Source organism: Botrytis porri (genome assembly GCF_014898465.1).
Source record: "Botrytis porri strain MUCL 3234 chromosome Unknown BPOR_004, whole genome shotgun sequence".
Lineage (NCBI taxonomy): Eukaryota > Fungi > Ascomycota > Leotiomycetes > Helotiales > Sclerotiniaceae > Botrytis > Botrytis porri.
Window position 1 is genome coordinate 2391246 of NW_024066078.1, and position 25668 is coordinate 2416913.

Genomic DNA, 25668 nt, shown 5'->3' on the forward strand with positions numbered 1-25668 from the left:
ATTTAAATAATGATGGGAGAGATGTGTGGAAGGCAGTGGAATCTTGTAGTATATAGATGGGAATACTTTTTAATGGCTACGGATATGTATAGATTTGCTACTGGTTGGCTGGATCTGAGGGGGACTCAATATCAGGATGGGAGATGTGGAAAGTGAGCATGAGAGTTTGTTTACATTAACGTAGCGTGGCATATTTTTTGGAGATGGTAATTATGATGATGATGATGATAAGATAGATGGGTAGGGGGATAAATAAATAGATAGATAGATACCTGTGTAGCTTGGAATAGCTTGATATGATAAGATATGATATATTATGAGATAATCTTTGTTTTTGTTTTGTTTTTGTTTTCTCTGGACTCTATATTTGTGTTTGTGTTTGAATTTCCTGAATCGATTGAATGATTGAATTTGTAGATGCTTGAGAGATGGATTATGTCTAGATAGGGTGGTGAGGTAGTGATGAGATGGAAAATGGGAGATAGCTAGCTATGATATCGGATTCGGATTCGGATTCGAAAATTCATTATTAATGTAGATGGGGATGGGAATACAACTTTCATGATCGATTGAGTGAGTGAGTGAATAAGTGAATGAGTGAGTGAGTGATTGGGTGAGTGAGTAAGTAAATGAATAAATAAGTGAGTAAATAAATGAATAAATAAATAAATAAATAATAAATAAGTAAATAAGTACAATAAGTAAATAAGTAAATAAGTAAATAAGTACATACGTAAATAAGTAAATAAGTAATGAGTAAATAAGTAGATAGATAAGTAGATATTTTCGCTATACTATATTATCTTATATAATAGACATATAATATGTTTATTTATTTATTCATTAGAATATAGTAATCGCATATAACTATTCGTCGGTTTTAAAAATCACATTAAAAACAGACATTTTGCTCTATTTATAATTATGAAAAAGAAACATTTAAAATCATTGAATTTAATTAAAATTTTGAATATGATTTTATTCTATAATAAAGAAATTATTATTCAAATTCCTATCATTTCAAAATAAATATATATTGATATTTATAAAATTGAATTAATATCAAAAGGAAAATTTTAATTTTCGCTTATTTTACTAACAAATTTTATTATTTTCAATTTCTATTAACTTTCTATATATATTTTATAATAAATAAAAATCTTCAAAATAAATAATTTTTTTTTTCTTAAATTTCAAATGAAGTTGAATATATTACGAATCAGCCTCAATCGCAACTGCGATTATTCATATGCGTATACACGTACATATACAATCACATATATATAACTAGTATATAGGTGTGCTTTATGAGTGCTTTACTCTTAATTCTATAATTGTAGATTCTAAGGATAAATTGTACCCTGCTCTTATAGTTCTTTTATGGCAAAGTATTATAGAATAAATTAATATGAATTTTATTAATATATATATTATATTTATTTAATAAAATATAAATAATTTATATAAGTTTGAATATAATTTTAATATTCGACAAATAGTTGTACCCTAGTATTATACATGACTAGGAGCGTAATATTATATATTACGCTTATTCTATATATATACTCTATATAAATAAGATTAATATATATAACGTAGTTTATTAGTACGTATATTATATTAGTACGTGTACTACTTTAAAATATATTAAAATTAAGCTTTTCTTTATATTTATATTTTAATAATTCATTATTATTTCTTTTTGAAAAAGAATATTTAATAATAATAAAAATAAAAATTATTACGATATTCATGATAAAAAAATTCTTTTCATAATAACTACTATAATAATTCGGATTTTCAATTTATTATTTTCAATTTATAATATTTTTATATTTAAGTATTATATATTCAATTTTCAGAAATTTCTATTTATAAATAAAGAAAGTGTATAATTATATATAGATGAATTTTATATATAAAAAGAATAGTATATATATTAATAATAGAAAAACACAAAAAAACCAAGGAAAGATTTTCTTGGAAAAACTCATTAATCTTTATTACATTCAAATTAGAATATTACTTTATACCTTCTCCTAAAGTTATCGAATTAATATTTATCTAAGTTAAGGAGATATTATTGTTAATATCAAAAAAAGAAATTCAGTACATCTATATTAGAATTATTAATATTAATATTATCAATAATAAGCTTACTATATTGAATATAATTAATAGAAAAGATTAAACTATAAATTCCTATAATGATCTAGACTTTTTAATATTTAAAGTCTTATAAAAGAATTTCAATTATAAAGAAAAAGGTTTTTTTAAAAAAAATAAAGAATGAAAACTCTTTAAAAGGCTCTGCTTTTTTTAAGAAATTGTTACGGGAGCTGCCTCTAGGGTCACGTGGAAGTGTCTAGAGATCTCTCGAGGTGGTTTAGACTAGACTTCAAGTAGGAATTCAATAAGGTTGTAACTGGTTGCAATTCTCGTAACTATAGTATGAAACTAATGATTGATCTTGAGCACGAAGCTCTACATTGTAATGAAACCCATTCTTTATATAGACCTTCGTTCCTTGTTGTCCCATTGATCCCATCGTGTCCCACCAGGTGGGAGCAGTGGGATCCAGTGGGAATCTCTAATCCCGTGACTTTCTGATCAGGTGACTCGGTATGTTAGATGTCGTCGTAACACTATCCCCTTCCTAGCTTAGCGCTTGTCCCAAGCGTTTATAAAGTGAGTTTCCCCCACTTGATTAATTCCGTAGTGCCTTCCTTTCTGTTTGTTATGATGTCCGTTATTCGTTCTTCAAAATCTGTTGTTAGTTGTAAAAATATTTATTTTCGTTCTAAAGACAAAGGTGTCATTATGTCTTACAAGTGTAGTCGCTGTTTGGAGAAGAACCTTGAGTGTCGGGTGCTTCCAAATGCTGTGCGCTGTGGTGAATGTATAAAGAGTGTGGGCAGTGATCGTTGTGATGTGTATGGCCACTCTGCGGGCGATTGGTCTCGTGTTAATTCTGAGGAAGAGCGTCTTGAGTTCGAGGAGGAGAAGGCTGCGAATGCTATGGCTGAAGCAGCTGCTCGGCTGGCTCCTGCGAAGGCAGAAGCGTGTTTTGCGGGAAAAGGCTGGCAAAATGCTTCAACATGACCTTCGTACTATTGAAGCTCTTGAAGAGTTTGAGGCTGAGGAACAGCGATTGGAAAATGAGCGTATTGAGAAGGAAAAGGAGTTGGCGTCTGTCTCTGCTGCTGGCCCTAGCGACGGTTCCTTTGTTTTCGATTCTTCTTCTTTGGACCCTTCGATCCTGGCTTCAATGGATTCTCCTTCCTTCTGGGCAAATCCGGATATTGCTGGTGGAACGCCTCCAACTTCTCAGGGCAGTTGAGGTTTGTTCTTGGTTCCCATGAATTTTCGGTGTGTGGATAATCTAACCATTTGATTAAATATTTGATTGTGCCTCTGACGTATTTACAATCTAGTATTGTTTCGACATCGTATATGGCGTTCGGGTTGACTGGTTCGATTTCCGTTAATGGCGCATTCGGCGCTCCTGGTGGTGCTGGTTCGAGCAAGGATATGTGGAATACTGGGTGGATGTTCATCGTGTCTGGTAGTTTTAACCGATAATTGACGGTTCCTATTACCTTATCAATCTTGAATGGTCCTAGTTTCCTGTGGTCGAGTTTATTGCTTGGTCTTTTGGTTTCAATGTTTCGTCGTAGCAAGTAAACTTTATCCCCCTCTTTAAGCGTAGGTTCCATACTACGTTTCGTATTGTAGTACGCTGCTGTTCTGGATGATATGAATCTTAGATCAAGAGCAAGCTGTTCTTGTAAATCTTTTAACTGTTCGACTTGTATTATTGCTGATTCGGCATTGACTTCTTGTGGTATCGGTGTTTGATATGCTTTAGGATTAAACCCAAAGTTAGCGCGTGCTGGTGTTATCTTTGTGGTTTCCGTTTCCGATGTGTTATATGCGAACTGTGCCATAGGTAATAGTTCTACCCAATTGTCTTGTCGATAATTTACATAGCATCTAAGATATGCTTCCATTGTCTGATTGGTCCTTTCTGTTTGACCGTCTGTCTGTGGGTGGAAAGCTGTCGACAGCTTTCTTTTAATACCCATTAGTGCTAATAGGGTAGTCCAGAATTTCGAGGTAAAGAGCTTGTCTCTATCCGAGATTATCTCATCTGGTACTCCATGTATGCTTACTATGACCCTGAAGAATACATATGCTAGTTGTTCAGCAGTCCATGTTTCTTTGAATGGTATCATGTATGCGAATTTGTTAATCTGTCTACTACGTTGAGTATTGCGTCGTACTCAATCGCCGTGGTAGGGTCCTTTGAGAGTGGTAGTTTGACCACAAAGTCCCATATAATGGACTTCCATGGCTGAGAAGGCATGTCTGGGGTCTGGAGCTGACCATACGGAGCGTGTCTAGAGGACTTATTCCGTATGCAGGTATCGCAATTTCCAACAACTTCTTCAACTATCGTTCTCATTCGTGGGAAGTAACTGATTTCCCGTAATCTTGCGAATGTTCTCGCGATTCCCTGATGTCCATGTGCCGGCAACCCGTGTTGTTCCGTCACGAATTCCTTAGTCATTCGACTAGGAATGTATACTTTTCCGTGGAAGTATATGATCTCGTTTTCTATCGTGAATCCTGGTTCTATTGTCTTGCGTATGCGTATAGCTGTAGCATCCTTGTCGTAATGTGATTGGATTTGACTCCTGAGATGGTTGTCTTCCAATATATGAGTAGCTGCAAGCTGTGGTGCATTGTAAACCAGTGATTCGCCTTCTTTCTTGAATATAGCGTACGATTCGTACGACTTATTTTCTTGATATTCTGGTTTTCGGCTAAGAGCGTCGGCTCTAGCGTTTTCTGATCCTTTGACATATGAAATCTTAAAATTGTAGTTGGCCATGGTTTCCGACCATCTGACCTGTCGTCTGTTTAACTGCTTCGTTGTGGTGAAGTAAACCAAGTTCTTATGATCCGTATACACCTGTACTGTGTATTTTGATCCTTCCAAATATACTCGCCATTCTCTAAATGCGTCGACTATCGCCAGTAATTCTTTGTCATATATTTCGTAGTTCAATTCGGCTGGTGATAGCTTTCGAGAGTAGAATGCGATTGGTTGCTATTTCTCATTTTGACCTGGTTGGCTCAACACTGCGCCTATAGCAAAATCTGAGGAGTCCGTTTCCACTATGATTTGCTTATCAGGATCGAATGTCAACAGTATTGGCTCCTCGGCCACTGCCTGTTTGAGCGTTTCGAAGGACTCCTGCGCCTTGGCGGTCCATTCGAAGCTTCCTTGATCTTTTCTGGTTAACGTGGTCAAGGGTGTAGTAATTCCTGAATAACCCTTGATAAATCTTCGGTAGAAGTTGACAAATCCCAAAAAGGATTGTACTTCCTTAATGGTGTTTGGCTGCTTCCATTCAAGCACTGCCTTGACCTTATCCTTGCTCATTTTGAGCCCTTGGCTTGATACGGTGAATCCTAGGAACTCTGTTTCCGTAACGTGGAATTCACATTTGCTTGGTTTACACAGCAAATCGGCTTTAGCTAAGCTTTCAAGAATGTTGCTGACATCTTTGATGTGTTGGACCTCGTTGTTTGAATATACTAGGATGTCGTCCAAGTAGCATATACAATAGGTGTCCAAGTATTGCGACAGCACATTGTTCATAAGTCTCATGAAAGTAGCTGGTGCGTTCGTTAGCCCGAATGGCATAACTTGATATTCGTATAGCCCGTATCTTGTCTTAAAAGCGGTTTTCCATTCCTCGCCTTTCTTCATTCTAATCAAGTGGTACCCGTTTCGTAGGTCCATCTTGGTGAATATTGTTGCTCCGCCTAACCGATCTCTTAATTCCGTAGCTAATGGAAGTGGATATCGATCTTTCTTTGTAAGCGTGTTGAGCTTTCTGTAGTCCACAACTAGTCTCTTAGTACCATCTTTCTTAGGTACCCACATAGTTGGACTTGCCACTTGGGACGTGGATTCTCTGATCCATCCCTTGGCCAAATTGTCGTCGATATATTCTTTGAGCGTCTTTAGCTCATCGGCTGACATTGAATAAATTGGGGTGTGCACAGGCATCTTGCCTTCCTCCAATATTATTTCATGATCCCATGGCTTGTGGTCTGGCAAAGCCTCATGGATCCCTGGTTCCTTGAACACATGTTCGTATTTCTTGTACTGTTCTGGTATCATAGGCTCTTCTGCCTTGATTGCGATTTCCTGCCGTGTCGTTGGCTTCTGCATTTGTAGAGGAGGTGTACTGGCCTTCGCTCTTAATGGAGGACCCTGGACTGGGTGTCCTACGTCACCGAAGTTGTTCGCGTTCAACTCCCCTTGGCGCGTGTTACGTCTCGCGGACGCCTCTAGCGTGTCTCCTTGACCGCATTTGCACTGATCAAAGGTCACTGTCTCTTGTGACCAATCTATCTTAGGATTGTGTGCCTTCAACCATGGCATCCCTAAGATGATCTGTTGTTGGCCCAATGGCACAACGTCAAGCTGTATAACCTCTGAATGTTGGGTTATGTTCATTTGTACTGGTCGTGTCTCCTGTGAAACGTTCCCGTCAGATCCTGCTAGTTGTCCGTCAACTAACTGCAATTGGTAGGGTTTTTGTTTCTTCTGGAGTGGAACTCCCAAGTACTTTGCAGCTTCTGGTGCAATAAAGTTTCCTGTAGCCCCTGAATCTATCATGGCTTGCTGTATTTGTCCGTTTATTTTGACCTTGCAGTATATCTGTCCTGCTTGTCCTGTAGCATTCAATTGCTGGGTAACTTGTTTTTTGTCTGTTTCGTTGGATTGTTGGTTTCTTGTCTTTCTTTTCTTGGGGAACCATCCGGTTGCTTCTTTATCTGATCGATGGATTCCGCAGAATTCATCATAGCAAGCAGTCCAGCTCATCATCGCGTGATCTGCTGGTATCTCTTCCTTAATACATTCTTCCGTTACCGATGGTGATGGGGTTCGGTAGTACTCCTGTTCCCACAAGTCTACTGCATTCATACCCTCTTGGTTTCGCGGTAACTCGTCCAATAATTTCCGGAATTCTTCACTGGTGAAGGTCTCAGTTTCTTCGGTCTTAGCTGGATGTTCCTGGGATACAAAGGTAGCGTTAAGTTGGCCTTTGCCGAACTTGGGTTTGAAGTTGCCTTTCTTTCCTCCTGTCTTCTTACTTCGGCAATCCGCTGCCCGGTGCCCTGCTTTTCCACATTCAAAGCATAAGTTGTTTTCTCGCCTTCGTCTTTTCTCTGGGTCATCATTCCCGTTTCTATGGTGCGTAGCGTCTAGTTCCATAGGGTCCCCGTAACTCTGTGTACTGTAACGTGGTCTATCCTCATTCTTACGGTAGCGCCCTTGCCTATGATTTGTCTGAGGCTTGTATGATCGTTGGGTTTGTTTGTACCTGTATAGTCGGTCATCGGCATCGATGGAGCTTTTGATTAGTCCGTTCAAGTCATCGTCCTCCCCTTCCCTATCAAGTTCCAAACGTACTTCTGGTTTGAGTCCTTTACGGTAATGACTCATGATGGCGACCTTGTCCCATTTAGTTGTCCCCGCATATCTTCGGAACTCCGTAGCATACTTCAATGCCGATCCTGTCTGCTTGAGGTTGAAGATCTTATCTTCCGCTACCTCTAGCTCATTGGAGTTCCCGAAGATTCTACGAATTTCTGTCTTAAATCCTTCAAAACTGTTGAAGATTGTTCGAGTGGGTTGCATGCGATCCTGTTCGTCATGCTCGAAATAGTCTCGCAAATATGGTTGAATCCACTTGCTTGCTTCTCCTCTGAGATATGATACAGCCCATACACTCTTGGATTCCTTTTTGGTGAACTTGTCTTCGTTGAATCTGAAGTAGATTTCAAGTTGTAAGAGGAAGGTGTCGAGTTCCTGTCGACTTCCTTGGTATTTGTCTGGTAAGGCAATCTTGAGTGTTTCGTTGATGGTAATTTCCTTGGGAGCGTCGGTCATCTCGACATCGTCGGTGTCGGGTGCTTGTGCCTGACTGCTCGCGGATGTATTGGTGGGTGCCATATCGTCGGTTGGTATTGAATTGGTACTTGAAGCAGAAATGGTGCTCAAAGTGTTACGGGAGCTGCCTCTAGGGTCACGTGGAAGTGTCTAGAGATCTCTCGAGGTGGTTTAGACTAGACTTCAAGTAGGAATTCAATAAGGTTGTAACTGGTTGCAATTCTCGTAACTATAGTAATGAAACTAATGATTGTTCTTGAGCACGAAGCTCTACATTGTAATGAAACCCATTCCCTTATATAGACCTTCGTTCCTTGTTGTCCCATTGATCCCATCGTGTCCCACCAGGTGGGAGCAGTGGGATCCAGTGGGAATCTCTAATCCCGTGACTTTCTGATCAGGTGACTCGGTATGTTAGATGTCGTCGTAACAGAAATATCTTACAAGAAATATATTAATATAGTATTTAATATCCTATTAATATATTTATAGCTATTCTATATAAATAAAAGGAAAAGTCAAACCTTTTAAAAAATATTTATAATATACTAATTCAAATATATAACACTTTATATTAGTATATAATATTATTATGAAATATTAATTTTGATATTATCTTATATATTAAATAATACATTACTAATTATAATTGAAGAAATAATAACTCTTTAATATAAAGTGTATATTATTAAAGTAATAGTATTCTAATACTATTATATCTATTATTTCAATCTTATTTAATTATTTAGTTCTATAATATAGTCTTGTTTTTTATATCAATAAAATAATCCAATAAGTTCTAATATATTTGTTACGGGAGCTGCCTCTAGGGTCACGTGGAAGTGTCTAGAGATCTCTCGAGGTGGTTTAGACTAGACTTCAAGTAGGAATTCAATAAGGTTGTAACTGGTTGCAATTCTCGTAACTATAGTAATGAAACTAATGATTGTTCTTGAGCACAAAGCTCTACATTGTAATGAAACCCATTCCCTTATATAGACCTTCGTTCTCTCTCCTGGTCCCTAGGACCTCTCCTATATGTTGGATCGTTAAGGATCGCAACGCGCTCCAGGAGCGCTGAAGCTCCTTGACGCTCCATCACGTGTAATTTATGTCATGTGACGCGGTATGTTGGATGCCGTCGTAACAATATTGTATCCTATATTGATAGAGTAATTCAATAAAAGAAAAAGAAATAGGAGATATTAAGCTTTAAGAAAAAATTATATATTATCGATATATTATAAAAGAAAATGAATATAAGACTTATAAGTAATAAATTAAAGGTTATAATAGGATTCTTAAAAGACTCGAAGTACTAAAGAATAAAGATAACCTTTAAAAGGAATATAATATTATAATTAACTATAATTTTTATAATATTTTAAAAAGAATCAAATAAAAAGAGAAAGATTATTATAATAGAATAGGAAATGTAGAGTTTCCATAAGTATATTAAAGAATTTAATTAAAAAAAGATTTTTGAATATAATAGATTAATAATATAAACGATTCGAAAAACTTGAAAGGATTGTTTGAAAGATTGTTTATAGGTTTTAATAGGGAAGTTCGAAAGAAAGTAAGTTTTTATTTCTTTTTCCCATTTACTTTATTTAATTAGAACTATATATAGGCGCATTATATGATCTTAGTATAGCTAGATAGATCGAATCGATTATGAATTTACTACTACTACTACTACTACTATATACTAATATAATATACGTACTAATAAACTACGTTATATATATTAGTAATTCCCTCTTTATATAAAAAGAATAGATAGAATAATTACTATGTTTTTACTCTTATACTTTATATATATACTTTACTAAGTTCACTTAATATTATTTATCTATTTATTTATTTATTTATTTATTTATTTATTTATTTATTTATTTATTTATTTATTTATTTATTTATTTATTTATTTATTTATTTATTTATTTATTTATTTAATTATTTATTTATTTATTTATTTATTACTTATTTATTTATTTATTTATTTATTTGTTTATTATCTATTTATTCATTCATCTATCTATCTATTCATTCATTAATTACTTTTTACTATACTTATTAATCTCATTAGTATATCTCTTTCTTTAATTCTTTATCTATTTCTAATAAACAAACTCTAGGATTTAAGAATATAAAAAGAAGAAAAGTATAGGTTTATAATTCCTTCCCTGCCTATATAAGTATTTATCACCATTACTACTATTATTGATAGGTATATAGACTCATAAGAGACTTAATGTTACGGAAGCTGCCTCTAGGATTATATAAAAGTGTCTAGAGTTCTTTCAAGATGGTTTAGATTAAACTTCAAATAGGAATTCAATAAGGTTATAACTGATTGTAATTCTTATAACTATAGTAATAAAACTAATAATTGTTCTTAAATATAAAGCTCTATATTATAATAAAACCCATTCCCTTATATAGACCTTTGTTTTCTGTTGTCCTATTAATCCTATTGTATCCCATTAGATGGAAGCAGTGGGATCCAGTGGGAGTCCCTAATCCCATGAATTCCTGATCATGTGATGCGGTATGTTGGATGCCGTCGTAACACTTAATAAATAAGTACAGTTTCATACTAAAATTCATTAGTTTTAAAATTCTATTAAAAGTCGAAAATCTATTGAATCTTTCTTTTTAATTTATATACTAGATTAATCAAGTATGAAAATATAGTGACTTTAAAAAAACATTACAAAATATAAAAAATGAGCTTAAAAAATCTAATATTATACCTTCTCACTAAGATATTTTAATAAGGGATTATATATTCAGTAAGAAGGACTTTAATTTGAATTCTTTAGATTTGATTTTGATACTATATAAAATATGTATGCTTAGCAATTATACATCTCAATTTCAAAGAAATCCATGAAGATTTCGAATTTTAATCGAAATATCAAAATCGCCTTTTGTGACGTGAAATTGTGCTTTACTCACAAGCTGTCTCGTGAGTCTGTGTACCCACTGGTGCACCCTACTTCTTCTTACTCCCCCTTCCTCTCCCCCCACTACTCTTCCCCTTATCCCCCTTTGCCTTTGCGGCCGCGGATCCCCCTCCCATCATAACCCTCACCTTGCCTACCGGCACAACATTCGTCGTTTCTTCCGGTTTCCACCCTTTGATCAAATCCATTTCTCTTGGCCAGATTCTTTCCACATCCATACTCGATTCATCAAGGACACCCTTCGCCGTACTCGCCGCCATCCACTTCCCAAGGATTTCTCTCACCGCTTTACCTTTCTTCTGTGCACCCGGTTGAATCTTCGCTTTATATTTATATTTTCCCATCGCAGCCCATGGGGCACAAACCGGTATCGCCTCAAGGATTTCATCGCCCGGTAACGGAAGACCGACGAAGGAATCTAACGATGTCATGGTTTCAATCTCATTATCTTCATGAGTATCGATGCCATCTTCCAACATCAATTTGCGCATCTCTTCATGCTCGGCTGTTTCTTTCTGCGTACGTTGATGTTGAGCTCGTCGACGTTCTTTTTGGAATGCCAATTCGGCTTCTCGAGCTGCTTTAGCTTTCGCTTCAGCCTCAGCTTTCTCTTGACCGGCTGCAGCTCCAATGATTTCTTGAGCAGCAATACGATCTTCTTCATCTTGGTCTTTGTATTTCTGTGCGATTTTCTTGGCCTTTCCTTTTTTGCCTCGTTTAGCTGGTGCAGGACCCTTTTTGGGTGCGTTTTGAACGGGTTTTGGTTTTTCACCAGTGGAGATAGACTGTGACTGTGACTCCTCAACCGAATCTTCGTCCGATTCCTCCATTTGGGGTTCAGATTCCGATGGCTGGGGCTTCTTATCGTCGATCTCAAGGGTTTCAAGCTTATCTTGTGTGTCAACTTCATTAGGTTGTTCTACCTCACCCTGTAGAGGGTTAGGCTTCGAGTCGGCATCTTCATCATCCGAATCGTCCACATCTTGATGATCAGCCTCAACTCCTTTGGTGGCGTCTGGTTCATCTTCATCAGATTGATGCAATTCGTCTCCAGAACCTTCATCTTCAAGAAGTGAATCACCCGCAGGAGGAGCATCTGTAGTTGTGCCACCCGATGGCGAATCATCTTGAAGTCTATGTTTGAGATGCCTAGCTTTACTCTCATCGCTGATTTGGAAAAGAACTCCAAAACCAAGTAGTAACTGTGCAGGAGGTAAGAAGTTCTTTTTTCCATGGGTATTGAAGCTACCAGCGGGAAGAAATTCGCCAGTAGGGGCAGACTTTGATACTTGATCTGCAGTCACCCACCAAGCAGACATGCCAGCTTTAGAATCCCAAGCACTTGATGTAACAACTACCAATGTTCCCGCTTGGCTTAGAGTCTGTGGAGGAATTGGGGCATCCGGCGTTTTTGGATTGTTTCTAACAATGACGGATGCTGCACCTCGTATATCTGCATGCAAATATATATCGCCTTTCTTAAGATATCTCTTATAGAGGATCTCACTTTGTTGTGCATCCTTTCCTGCAAGTACTAAATATCCATCACTAGATATGAACCAAATGAATTTCTCGAACCACATCTGTTTTCGTACAGGTCGTAAGATAGCCTTCTCTTGCTTCAAACCCTTCTTTAGATCTTGAGCTATTTTCGCTTCAGTACTCTTCAACGCCTTGGAAGATGATTGCAGGGTTTTGTCCTCTTTCGATGCGGCTGAACGTTTTTGGTCAAAATAATTACGCGCATTAGCCCAAGGTGACAACGCGAGATCGATATCAATAGGGATCCGGGTGTCTGCAACCTTTTCCTTCTTCTTATTCTTCGCGGTGTTATCTTCATCTTCACTTTCGGAGACATCACTATCAGTCTCGTAAGTAGAATCTTCTTCTTCGTCAAACGCCTCTTCATCCAATAAAATTGTTACTGTATTCTCTTCCAATTTCAGGGGCAATTTAATCATCGAAGCTACCGCATTGTTGAACTTTTGTTCCCTTTCAATTAGGCGTCCAATTTCGAACCAATCCATGCCTTGCGCGATCAAGCCATTAACAGCATCTGTTACTTCTTGAACCCGCTCAACATTAGCTTGTAAAGCACCGGCTTTACGTTCATTCAGTGCCTGAATCTCTTGTAATCCGCCCAAACGTTTGGCCTGTTCATTTCGTGCCGCCTGAATTTTCTTTTGGGCTAGCTTTTCTCTCTCTTCAAGCTTTGATTCTAGTTTTTGTCCCTCAATTGAAGAGAAGAACTCATCAACCGTTTTGTTGAACCCTTCGAACTCTAAAAAGACCAAGGAAGGATCATCCTGGAATTGCTTTGGTTTGAATGGATGAAAATCATCATAAAGTAGACCTTTTCGAATATCTGCCTGATTTTCATCTGATAGAGTCTGAGGGTCCTTCTTCTTCGCTACAATATAGCCCTTTGCAGTTTCGGAGCTAGTAATTTCTTGAACAACTCGTTGAGCTTCTTGAAGTGATTTCATCAAATGATCCAAGAGATCTTCACTCTGCAAAACTTCGGCCGGTTTTAGAGAGGAATTGAAGCTTGTGATACGCATGGCGTGGTCCACTAGCATCGGTGGAAATTCCGTGATAGACACAGCTAATGCCTTTCGTAATGCATCTCCAGGCTTCTTCTTCTTCTTTCCAGAATCATCCTCTCCCTTATCTACCCCTTTTTGTAAAGCTTCTTGAAGTCGTTCTTTCGTCAAATCAGGTATTCCTCCATAATTTTGTCGATTATCCAAAGAGTATTTAAGTCCAACTCGTAATTCTTCTTGAGCCTCTCCCGGATCGACCACTCGAAGCAAGGTTAGGATGTTTGAGTCCTTATCCGTAAGAATGATATTGCCTCCCGCATAGAACTCCAAGTATAATCTGTATTGTCCATCACTGAATTGAAATTCGATTATGCGATCCGTTCCGATTTGAGAAACCTGTGTGACTCGTCTTGTCTTCAAGTATTTCCTTAATCTTTGTACAAAAACACTAGGAGCAGCTGCAGTCGCTCGAGAGAAATCGGTGAGATGGCATCGGAAGCCAGAATCTATGAGGATCTGCTGTTTGTTGTCTGGTTTCGCAAATTTAATCAAGAAAATCTTCGATGACAAGTCGTAAATATTGGAAACGCGCAAAGTAACCAATGCATTTGAAAGTTCATGGGCGATGACCTGAGAAAGTTAGAAGGTACTACAAAGCCGTAGAAGGCCTGTTAGAGCTTTGTTTGACTTACCTTCACGTCGATAGAAGAAAACCTTTGCTTCATCTCGTCGTAGTGGCGATAGTTGTATTTTCTCAATGTTTACTCACTGAATACTATATTTTGCTATGGTGGGGGAAGTTTGGATATAATTCTGCGCTGAAAGCAATTCAGGTACACCGTACCCTTACATCCATCTTGATTGCATCATGGTGGGGCTTAATCATCATCACTCACTCGTTTTAACCATGACGAGGAAACCTCAGAGGAAACCTCAGAGGTAACCTCGCCAGAAACCTCGCCATCGTCGGTTATATTCAATTACTGAGCTTCATCAAAGGTTGACTATGTTTGTCGTCACATATATTTCCAAACCATCCCCAAAAATCAGGTACAACGTTCTTGCTAGTAAAACATCGAAAAAATCCGAGGCACTCCGGTGAGCGACAGTCAAGCATGGATGGTACATGCCTAGATACTAGATAGTCAATATCCACAGCCATCTCAAATGGCTATCGACCGGCAGATGAACACAACCTTGGAAACCCTCGGAATTGCAGTTGAAATGGCGCCGATTACATGAGTTTCTTTCATCCAGATGACGATCTACTGAATCTCGAGCAATCTTTTGGTAATTAACACGAAAATACCGTTATCTATTGATAGCCGTGTAGGAGCGAATGAACTTTAGAATCTGCTTAATCCGAGTTTGATTCAATGATGCAAGACGGTCAGGAACTTGAGATAACTTCCTAATTCAGAAGGATACATAAGTACTGCATGGTGCCGGCATTGAGTGTGTCAAGTTACCTTCCGGATTGACAACAAGTGTTGCAGGGTTCGTGGTACCTGTCCATCATTTGGACAATGCCCCTCGTATGTTCACAAGAGCTTCAAAAAGTACTTAAGCTTTTGTCTGTAGGTCTTTCCCCTGATGTTTGCCAAGCTCGTTCGTTCGTTTGTTCAATCAAAATGCATTTCCATCATCTTGCCTCAATTGTTTTGGCCGTTCCTGGAATTATTGCTGCTGTTCTTCCGAACTCTGACACTCTGTCCCCTCGTTCGTCATTTGTTTCCCATGAGAAGCGAAATGCACCTCATACACAGTGGATGAAACGTGACCGGATTGCGAGCACGGCTTTACTTCCTGTGCGTATTGGTTTATCCCAGGGTAACCTCGAGAAAGGACATGACTTTCTCATGGATGTGTAAGTAGTTGACGATGAAATGGATATGAGGATTATACCTTTCATCACTCCATTATGCTAATGACTTGAAAGTTCGCATCCAGAATCCCCAAACTATGGAAAACATTGGACAGCCGAGCAGGTACATGAAATGTTTGCCCCTTCAGAGGAGACAATCAATATTGTACGAAGTTGGCTAGTCGACTCAGGAATTGCAGCTAGTCGAATTGTTCACTCCGATACAAAGGGATGGTATGCGTTTGATGCGACAACGAGTGAACTCGAGACTTTACTCAATACTCAGTACTATACATATGAGCACTCTTCAACTGATGAAATAGCTGCTGCATGTGATGAGTGAGATACCATTTTCTCTAATTCCTTGAATCGAGGCCTCCATTGATTCGTACACAACGGCTATTGACATCGATATCTGCTCGTGAAACATGCTAAACAAAATTTCATAGATACCACCTTCCAGCCCACGTTCAACCACACGTGGATTACATTACACCTGGTGTTAAATTAATCTCCACGAAAAAGAAATCAACCTCAAAACGTAGCTTTCTTGGTGGGAGTAAAGGTAAAGACTATGGACCTTTACGACGACCAAACAGTTCATTTAGAGGCTATTCACATCACAATTCGAGTTCATTGGCGACTTGTGATGAGGTTATTACTCCAGAGTGTATCAAAGCCCTCTATCATATGCCTCTTGCCAGTAAAGCGAATCCCAATAATGCAATGGGTATTTGGGAAGAAGGAGACTTCTATGATCAAGAAGACTTGGATTTATTCTTTGCTAATTACACTCCATATATCCCCAAGGGTACACATCCAATCCCCAATTTCGTGGATGGTGCCATGGCTCCAGTATCTGTCGAGAAAGGAGGCGGAGAAAGTACGCTAGATTTCGAATTGGCATATCCTTTAGTATATCCTCAAAAATTGGTACTCTATCAAACGGATGATATTAACTACTCTAATGAGAACCCCACCATAGGTGCATTTAATGTGTTTCTCGATGCTATCGATGGAGTATGTATACTCACTCCTCAAGTTTCAAAGGTGTCACTAACAATCTTTTCAGTCATACTGCACATACTCAGCTTATGGAGAAACTGGCAATGATCCTGTTCTCGACCCTATCTATCCAGATTCCGCCGCTGATGGATACAAAGGAAAATTAATGTGTGGTGTCTACAAACCCACAAATGTAGTCTCAACATCCTACGGTGAAGCAGAGATAGATCTTCCTGAATACTATCAGAAGAGACAATGCAATGAGTATGTATACTTATCATATATTGGGTGATGAAATACTTACATGAAGATAGGTACATGAAACTTGGACTTCAGGGACATACATTTATATATTCTTCAGGAGACTTCGGTGTTGGTGGAGTTCCTGGTGATGCTTCAGAAAGTGGATGTTTAGGTTCGAATTCGACAATTTTTAATCCTCAATTTCCTGTCAAGTACGTATCTTCAGTTGTGCACACTCGAAATTCTCTCTATAATCAATATATAATTCAAGACTAACACTCGATAGTTGCCCATACGTTACAGCAGTTGGCGCCACAAAAGTTTACCCAGGCCATACAGTTTTCGAACCCGAAAGTGCCGCCAACGATCTCAAAGGCCAACCATACAACAGTGCATACTCTTCTGGTGGAGGATTTAGTAATGTCTATAAAATTCCCTCGTACCAAAAAGAGGCTATCGCATCGTAAGCTTCCCCTTCACGATAACCAAACTCTATTCTAACCAGCCGTTCCAGATATTTCAAGAACCATAACCCTTCTTATCCATACTATGAAGCCACCGCCGGTAGCAATATTAGTATAGGGGCTAATGGCGGAGTATACAATCGTGCTGGAAGAGGTATCCCAGATGTTTCTGCAAATGGAGATAATATTGCAACATTCGTTGGAGGAACCTTTATTTTGAATGGGGGTACCAGTGCGAGTATGTCTTCTTCAATCCAAATATATTCTCTTGATTCTTGCTAAAGATTTCTAGGTACGCCTATTTTCTCTTCCGTTATTAACTTGGTATGATGATTTCTTTTTTTCCCTTTCAGTTAACTTATATAAACTTACAAATCGTAGATCAATGAGGAACGACTCGCGATTGGAAAGTCTACAGTAGGATTTATTAATCCGGTTCTTTATGCAAATCCTCACGTGATGAATGATATCACCAATGGAAGTAATCCTAATTGTGGTACCGCTGGGTTTAGTGCTGTGTCTGGGTATGTCTTTTCTTACTTTTTTTTTGGTAACTGATTGCGAGACGCTTGCTAACATACTGCTGTGCTGTAGATGGGATCCTGTTACTGGACTTGGAACGCCTAATTATCCAAAGTTGTTGGAGCTCTTCCTTAGTTTACCTTAATTATAAGGGCGATGTTGTGGGAAGAGAATCTAAGAGCCGTGTGTGTTAGAATGGGCTTACCCAATGGCTTTTATGGATACATATTAAAGTTGCAACAATACTTTGATCTACAAAATATAATTTAAGCAAGCTCTGGTTTCATATCATAGAATGTCACAACAATAAGACTACATCAACTTTACATTAAATATTGTACATTACAACCGCCCATTACACACCAATACCCAGAACGCCCATTCCCTCCCCAATCCGTTTACCCACCCACCCACACAAATATCCCACCCGCACCCTATTTACAAGCCCTAACACTCCAATCCACCGTATTGTTTCCCTGCCCCGGCACCTTCGGTTTAAAATCCAAATAAACCAACTCCCCCTTCTTACTCTCCCACTCCCCATTCGTGTCACGATAATACACAATCTCATCGCTCCCCGCATCGCGGACTTCAACCGTCGTGTGAGAGAGGACCCCGTCGGTGCTCCATTCGATATTGTAGCAGGACTCGCCGGTTACGAGGAAGGGGGCGGTGCAGCGACGGTTGTGGTCGCTGTCGAGACAGCTTTCGACGGCGTAGTCGAGGATGTGGCCCGAGGCGACTTCTTTAGCTAAGGGGGGCGGTTTAGTGGGGGTTTTTGAGGGATGAGAGGGAGAGTGGGAAAGTGGCAAGGAATGGAGAGGGAGAGGGAAAGGGAGACATACGTTTGGTGAGGGTGCCGGTCATAGCGAGACCTGCGGTCAGGATACTTTGGGCGTTTGGGAGATACATTTTTTTGTTCTTGATATTGTTGATATTTGATTGATTGGTGAATTTGATTGAATGAGATTGATCGAATTTTGAAAATAAATATCGATTAACAGTTCAAGAAAGAAAAGCATACCTTTCCATCCTTATTATGTAGGTAGCTATGTGCCAAGAGATATCCCTAGCGCCTATGACGCTGCAATGTCTTAGCGGGGAAGCGGAGGTGGCGGGAGCGACAGGAACCAAGCTGATCTGCGCCACTATATTTCGGAGGCGTCTAGACTGTCATTTCCAAGGTTATTTCAACTCATTTGAGAGAAATGAAATTCATAAAAACTTCATATTCATAACTTTTTGGTATATGTATGATACGATTGGTCATGGGATGGGATACCGCTCTCGGATACCAAATTATAGTGACGAGCCCGGGGATCGTGCTAATTTTGCCAGTTCGTGAGCGGCGGTTATACGACCTGGTTTTGCTTTGTATGGTAAACTTAACTCCCTTGCCTTTTTGCGCATCGAAATTGCTTCTTCGCTATCTCCTATGACTTGCAAAAATGCAGTGCTCAATTCTTCTGCTTTCCACTGTTTTGATATCAGGAATCGCTGCATATGAAATGACTTGGAAAGGAGACTTACATTAGGAGCCGCTTTCCTACTACCCCAAACCCCGACACCCAAGTACTCAGCCTTCACTGCATAATCATAAAGGTCGACCCACAGGGGTAATACGACTTGAGGAATTCCCGTCCCAATAGCTTCATAGAAACAATTTGCTCCTCCATGATGAACTGAAGCAACGATATTTCCTGTCTCTAACAATACGGCCGGATCGACTTTTATCCAGTTGGACATCCTCACACGTCCTGATTCGAGATCCGGAGAGAGAATATCGAGAAATTCATCACTGAATACATGGCGTTTGTTGAATTTCCATAGTACCTGGACGGTAGTGTTGTCAAGCAGAATTCTGATCGCTTTTGCCATTTCCGTTGCGGCATTGAGGTCATAGTCTACTACACTTCCTAGGTTTATCAATACCGTTGGGAAGTTTTTAAGCCATTCAGATAATTCTGGATCTTGTTCTGCAGCTGTGGCCGTTGAAAGAAAAATAGGTCCGCATTGGACTACATTTTCGGGAATGGTGTCGAGAGGGTATTCGAGTTCTTGAGAACTTTGGGATATCCATGGATAGTCTTTGTGATAGACGGTGAAAAAATTCAGGGGGTTTGCAATTCCGTTTTCTTTGAGATATGCGCGCTTAGCAGAGGTAATTGGGGATAACAGCACGCTGTATGCAAGACGCAGGTTCCTGTATATGTTTGAAGGGATGAGGTGCCAAGGCACTGGATATGGGAATGCGGAACTTAAACTAAAATTTGTGAGTAAAATTTGTTTCATAAATCTTGAATTGCTTACACTGGATATTTCCAAAGTACAGCTCCCCAAGGTTGATACTTTGCAAAACTATCTTTTAGAGTATTTGGTGAGATAATAACATGATTACGTCCCTGAGCTCTCACAGCATCAACGCCAGGACCAAATATTGGATCTACAGCCACAATAACCGGATCTACAGTATTCAATATATCAGAGATCTCTTTGTAAATATTAAGATAATCTGGAGCTGTCCAGGGCATCACCATTTTTTCCAAATTACTGCAAAATTTGCTGAAATCGGCGAGTGAAGGTGAGTTGATCGCCAAATCAACTATGAAACCACCCTTGTTCAAAGATTTCTTGTATGATGGTCCTTCCAACTTGTAGAAAGTGATACTCCTGTTACTTCCCGTATTTCGTGCGAAATTGGAGATGGTAGTAATGTCATCCTTGAGCTTGTCAAACGTGGCGAAATGGATGTCGAGATCGATATGTTCCACGAGTAAAGCATGACCAGTTGCCAAAAAGACGTTTGCGAATCCATGTTCACTATTTGTGATAAACAAAACAGTCTTATTCTTTCCACGCCATTCTCCAATTTTTTTAGGAGCGGGATTTTCTTCGCTCTGTGTTGACGTTCTAGCAGATAAATATGCTATGCAGGCAAAAGTGACTGCGAGAGCGAAGTAAAAAGGTCGTTTAAACATATTTTGCCGTGATGAATGAAAACGAGCATTTAAAGGCGATTATTGAAACATTAAAAAACAAGATGGTATTCCCTCCTTGCTCTGTGACTTTTTGGGGGTTATATGGTTATTCACCCCCTGTTGAATATCTACTGTCACCTGTCTTTGCGTGGAAATGTACTTGCATACCGAGTCAGTTCAATGGGCTGTCAAGATCGGTTCTTGGCTTGTGTAAGGTGTATCTTTTTGGAGCCCAAATTACTTTTCCGCGATGGTGATACTATAGCATTTTGTAAAGCAACTAGCGACGACTGATCGACCATTTTGCTGGCATCTCATTCTATCACGTCTACATTCTTTTCCCTCGAAAGTACGAAGTAAATCGTCCACCAAAAGGAAGCCCCATGCATATAGATTGAAGGATTATTTGACCGTAAATTTTGGTTGAATAGTGAGCACTGATTATAAATCTGCGGCTGACAGATTCAAGCTGAAGCACTCATTTAATTGTCCAATCCAAACGGGGGTCTGGGGCACCATGAGCCGGTGATCTGACTATTCGTTGAGATGATATGCATGTACGGCGCGAATCAAGAAGGATATCCGAGTTAAGGTTGGCCATCGGATCTGATACCATATGTAGGTTACTCCATGATAAGCCTGCCTTGGAGCCATCGAGGAAAGTTGGTCTTACCAACAAACCCATTCATTCTCTTTCAATGGATGCACACTCGTAGCTTCCAATCATCTTTATAAGAGTTGCGCAGTTGATAATTATACATTGGAAGCTCTCATCTGGACCGTCTGAATGTTGTAAGCAGGTAGGTATTTAAGTATTCGTGGTTGTAGATTTTATTGTGGTAAGGTTTGAGTTGTTGATAAGTGGTGATAATTCAGGGTTTTGACGCTAGTAATACTAGGGCATTTAGGCTCTCGACATTTTCGGCCAAAGAGAGTCTCAATCTTACAAGAAACAATTCTACTATTGGCAACATATTGGAAAAATTTGATATTTGAAGACTCAAAGTCAGACTAATATTCATTTTTGCTGTTTGAGGATAGTTGTATAGCCTTCTGCTGCTCAAATCTTATCTCTTTCCAGTCATTCAGTCGAATCTGATAGATCAGAATGTGCTCCCGCTAGGCGTAAGCTGCGCAACACACAATCTTATCAATCCATTTTTCATTTCCAACTTTAACAGTTCTCACGACTCTTGCATTAGCTTCCTACCAATAGCTGTGCCAGATCTCTCCGTCAGCCAGCAAGGCTTAACTTTCGTACAAAGCCGCGGCTATTCCGAATCCAAAGAAAGTTGATTCCTCGTGCACCTTACCGTGGGTGCAATATCCAACAACATCATAATCATGTCTAACTACTCTACAGCAAAAGTCATACATGGAGATCTTACTCGTCGGATGAAGCTAAGTCAACCCCGGACCGCCTCTCCCACGCTGCCTCGAAAGCATTCAAAGATGCAAAGAAGGAGGGCATTTCCACCAATGGACACATATCTCTTGAGAAAGAAGGCAGGCAATCGTTGCTTGAATGCTAATTTTCTCCCAAATATAGATTAGACGTTGAAATGGTCCAACAGCGACCTCTCATAATAGGGCAGCATCACGGTGAAGTTGTTCCTCCAGGCTATCCCTCAATGAGTTTTGCAAAGCATAGAGGACAAGCAAACTCGGAGGAGCCTAATCTACAATTCTGACATCCTTACTATCATCCTTACAAGAGTTTTCAATTGAATACCTTGTGCTCCACTTTGGGAATGAATTGTGGATTTATGCGTTCGGGAAGAAGTTGCTCTTGGTGGGTGTTTCCCAATAATACAGTTGGGAACGATGCGATCCTTCTTCGAAATTACTAAGGATACTTTTGATGGCCTCCAGCCCGGCCGGTCATAAGATTTTGACCATCAAGGTCAAGTTGGGTTTTCGGTCACAGTTTTGGTGTTGCATGTCACACATGGTTCTTCAGGTAATTCTCAACTCAATTATATTGACTCATTTTTCCATTTTTCTTTTCTTGTCATTAAATAATTGTGAGATTCCAATCAGAAGTATACGGGCCCTCAAAGTGTCAGAGCTTTGCATCCTTTACAGTCCCAGATCATCATTTCATCATAAATCATAAATATCATTCATCTCATCATTCCTTCACGATCAACTCCATTTGCCTCTATGCAGTTGGCAACGGGCAAGTAGTCCAATCCGTGATACATTCAGCCTCTGCAAACAGTCAGCATTGTTACAGATCTCATATCATCTAAGTAGTGACGTACCAACACTGGCGACACAAGGTGCGACATCTTCATCTGTGCAACCATGGCCACAACTCTTCAACAAGCAGACAGCATAAGCGCCTTGCGCATCAGAACAACTGCATTCCTCCACCCGAACTTGAAGTGCAGCGGGAATTGTTGGACGTGCAGCGACAAGAGTGAGGCCGGCGAAAATGGCAAACATGGTTGAGAATTGCATGTTGATGGTTTTTTTTTGGATTCGTTTCTGAATATGAGAGAAGTCTCGTAAAATTGATATCCTGATGCTGTTTTTGACCTCTGGTTGTTGATCTATATGTTCGATGCCGTAGTAACACGAGGTATTTATAATGTTTCTTCTTTTATACATTGCCACCAAAAGTATCTCAAATCAGATGTGCCTTCCCCTTTCATCGGGTTGCATCTCAGCTCCGTTGTGAATGGCATATGCATCAAATCGCTGCAATGCATTTACAGCGAATTCTTGGCATCAGTCGGTTATAAAAATCTGGATAACATACATACAAACATACATACATACATGGGTAAGTGCCCTGCATAAAATTACATAACCCACACCTAGAGATAAAGCACATCCTCGATCTCCGATTTGCACAATCCACGATTGAAAAAATGTTTACTTCGACGATATGCATTGTCACTGTAAATGTCAGCCTGTCGGGAGATTCCGTGTGGATTTCACCAGACTCAAAGCTTGATTTGGATATCCGAGTCGCAGCAAGATCGCTAGGGGATTGAAAGGTTTGTTAACGTGCAGCATGCACAATATGAGGCGAGACCGTTAAAGAAGGCGATCAATGGTAGGTGCGGGGCCAAGATTAGTAGATCCATGAATGTTCACCGCCTGCATCGATGCCATTGTTGTGTGACTTTTATTTTCGGTTACTGGAATATTGAATATTTTCACAATTGTAGTGTACGCTTTTGTTCACCGTCTTATTGATCTATCTATAGAATAGTTTCCATTCGCAACAGTGAGTAGAGTTAAAGATGTCTTTTTGGAACCTACGGGAATACTTGATGCATGGTGCTTATCTCAGTACCATGCATCCGATTCTCAGAATGGACGCAAGTCCGATGAACGAATGAGCAACCACAAATCTCTATCTCCTTGAAGTCAAAGTTCAGCTGCTAGCAACTTGGACTTCACATGCACAAAGTGATGTCTCTGAAGTTATATCCTACCTTAAGTTACTTCTAGAATTGAACCATTCAGAGACACCAACCTCTATGGCAAACCTATTTCGACATCGAGACTCGTTTCAAATCTCAGATTATACTCAATACTTCAAAGATAACTATGTATTTAATACTTTCAACTTTGGACTGCAGTCCGGGCTGTCGAGAGCCCTTCTCAACGCTCAATAATCGGGAGGCTTTGCAAGAGTATATTTCAATGATTACGTCAAATTCATCATATGATGATACCATCTTACGACTTCAATTCCATGTCAGAGCTTAGATGCGCGTGGATATCACACCCGGACTTCAGTTTCACTCCACGTCAGCTAAGAATACTTCACGAGAAGTGATGTCAAATTGTCAAATTCCATTGATCTCCATCTAACAACCGAATAGAAAAAGTAGGGGACCAGATTGCTTGGATAAGATCGAATGTTTACCTGGGTACTTGTAAAATATCTCCATTCTTCTCGTCGTCTGAATTCATGAGGAAAGAAGGCCGGAGTGACTCGAAAATTACCAACTCACACGTAGTCTTCAGATATGTAGCTTCACGTTACCAAGATCTGCAGATTGACAACATAACGGATGTGATGTCCAAAAGATTTGGAGATTCGTTGTTACGTTGGTTCAAAGAGTGTCCAGTGTTCGCAAGCTGCGAAACCGATTAGCCTCCCTAAATGCTACGGCCTCTGTTTTCCAAACTCTACTCCCCCTCATTTTCTATCCAACATTTTTACTATTGTTTCGGTAGCTTGAAATTCATTCACCTTCATCTCATAATACCCATCGTTAATGCAGCAAAACGATACAGAACGAAAGGGACAAAGGCTGATGCGATTCTAATATGACTGAATAGAGGGAATTTCGTGCGGCAATGCATCCCACAGGGAAGTGTATTATCTGTTCTGCTCTTGAAATAGCTTTCTTCCAGCATATCTTCTATATCCCAGAAAACGACCTTTGTCAAAGTGGAAAGATAGAGGTATTGTTAAAATGTGATTATTACAAAATCTGTATTCGCCACTATACACAACAACGGTTCAGTAACGATCTAAACGATCATCCAAAATTAAATAACGAAGGGCCCCTAGAATACGCCGGTACTATCCATTTTCCATTCCACAATTCAGTCCAAACGCCGATCTCAGTCTCATCAACAACTCTCCCTTACAGATTACACCACCTAACCCCATGTATTCGTTCTATTGATTCTCGCCCTCGCCAACGCTATCTCCTCCTCCCTCTCCTTAGCTCCACGAAGTCTTTCAGCACAAGTACGCATAGACCACAGAAGTACTATCAGCACAATTACTCCAAAAGAAACAACAACAAAAATAGTTCTGACTGCGCTCTCAGTGAAAGGCTGCGCGAAAAAGGGTCTTTTTTAATGCTCGTTGATAGCGTCTTCTGAGAGCGCCGCCAAACAGTGCAGCCTTGGGGCAGCATTAGAGTCGGAAATTTTGGTGATAGAAGTGAGGGAACAGCGCTCGAGGATTTTGGTCACTGTGCTGGCAATTATGGGGGTTATTGGAGCGTGAGAGTAAGGGGTGTCGGACCAGGACCAGGACCAAGAGGAGGAGGAGAAGGAGAGGGCGGCTAGGGTGACGAGAGCCGCGCCTGCACGGGCTATGGGTGCCATTTTTGAGGTAGGAT

At 39.5% G+C, this 25668-nt stretch overlaps 7 protein-coding genes across 7 annotated transcripts; 2 read left to right on the forward strand and 5 right to left on the reverse strand.

The window, feature by feature from the left end:
• Nucleotides 1–10976: 10976 nt before the first annotated feature.
• Nucleotides 10977–14215, reverse strand: EAF01_003624 (uncharacterized protein; the record flags this gene model as incomplete). The annotated part of the gene is made up of 2 exons (XM_038911878.1): nucleotides 10977–14120; nucleotides 14183–14215. The coding sequence occupies 2 exons, from the start codon at nucleotides 14213–14215 to the stop codon at nucleotides 10977–10979; spliced, it is 3177 nt and encodes a 1058-aa protein (XP_038773113.1).
• Nucleotides 14216–15121: 906 nt separating this feature from the next.
• Nucleotides 15122–17733, forward strand: EAF01_003625 (uncharacterized protein; the record flags this gene model as incomplete). The annotated part of the gene is made up of 10 exons (XM_038911879.1): nucleotides 15122–15357; nucleotides 15430–15693; nucleotides 15804–16374; nucleotides 16427–16623; nucleotides 16674–16814; nucleotides 16889–17065; nucleotides 17117–17304; nucleotides 17359–17390; nucleotides 17448–17590; nucleotides 17661–17733. 10 exons carry the CDS (start codon nucleotides 15122–15124, stop codon nucleotides 17731–17733), a joined length of 2022 nt encoding a protein of 673 aa, XP_038773114.1.
• Nucleotides 17734–18022: 289 nt separating this feature from the next.
• Nucleotides 18023–18500, reverse strand: EAF01_003626 (uncharacterized protein; the record flags this gene model as incomplete). The annotated part of the gene is made up of 2 exons (XM_038911880.1): nucleotides 18023–18339; nucleotides 18434–18500. 2 exons carry the CDS (start codon nucleotides 18498–18500, stop codon nucleotides 18023–18025), a joined length of 384 nt encoding a protein of 127 aa, XP_038773115.1.
• Nucleotides 18501–18887: 387 nt separating this feature from the next.
• Nucleotides 18888–20705, reverse strand: EAF01_003627 (uncharacterized protein; the record flags this gene model as incomplete). Its single annotated transcript, XM_038911881.1, has 3 exons — nucleotides 19899–20705; nucleotides 19119–19851; nucleotides 18888–19064 (listed from the first exon to the last, which is right to left on the reverse strand). The coding sequence occupies exons 1-3, from the start codon at nucleotides 20564–20566 to the stop codon at nucleotides 18888–18890; spliced, it is 1578 nt and encodes a 525-aa protein (XP_038773116.1). The 5' UTR covers nucleotides 20567–20705.
• A 1205-nt stretch (nucleotides 20706–21910) lies between these two features.
• Nucleotides 21911–22257, forward strand: EAF01_003628 (uncharacterized protein; the record flags this gene model as incomplete). Its single annotated transcript, XM_038911882.1, has 2 exons — nucleotides 21911–22082; nucleotides 22121–22257. The coding sequence occupies 2 exons, from the start codon at nucleotides 21911–21913 to the stop codon at nucleotides 22255–22257; spliced, it is 309 nt and encodes a 102-aa protein (XP_038773117.1).
• A 470-nt stretch (nucleotides 22258–22727) lies between these two features.
• EAF01_003629 (uncharacterized protein) lies at nucleotides 22728–23029 on the reverse strand (the record flags this gene model as incomplete). Its single annotated transcript, XM_038911883.1, has 2 exons — nucleotides 22728–22777; nucleotides 22831–23029. The coding sequence occupies 2 exons, from the start codon at nucleotides 23027–23029 to the stop codon at nucleotides 22728–22730; spliced, it is 249 nt and encodes an 82-aa protein (XP_038773118.1).
• Nucleotides 23030–25399: 2370 nt separating this feature from the next.
• EAF01_003630 (uncharacterized protein) lies at nucleotides 25400–25654 on the reverse strand (the record flags this gene model as incomplete). The annotated part of the gene is made up of 1 exon (XM_038911884.1): nucleotides 25400–25654. The coding sequence occupies one exon, from the start codon at nucleotides 25652–25654 to the stop codon at nucleotides 25400–25402; it is 255 nt and encodes an 84-aa protein (XP_038773119.1).
• Nucleotides 25655–25668: the final 14 nt, after the last annotated feature.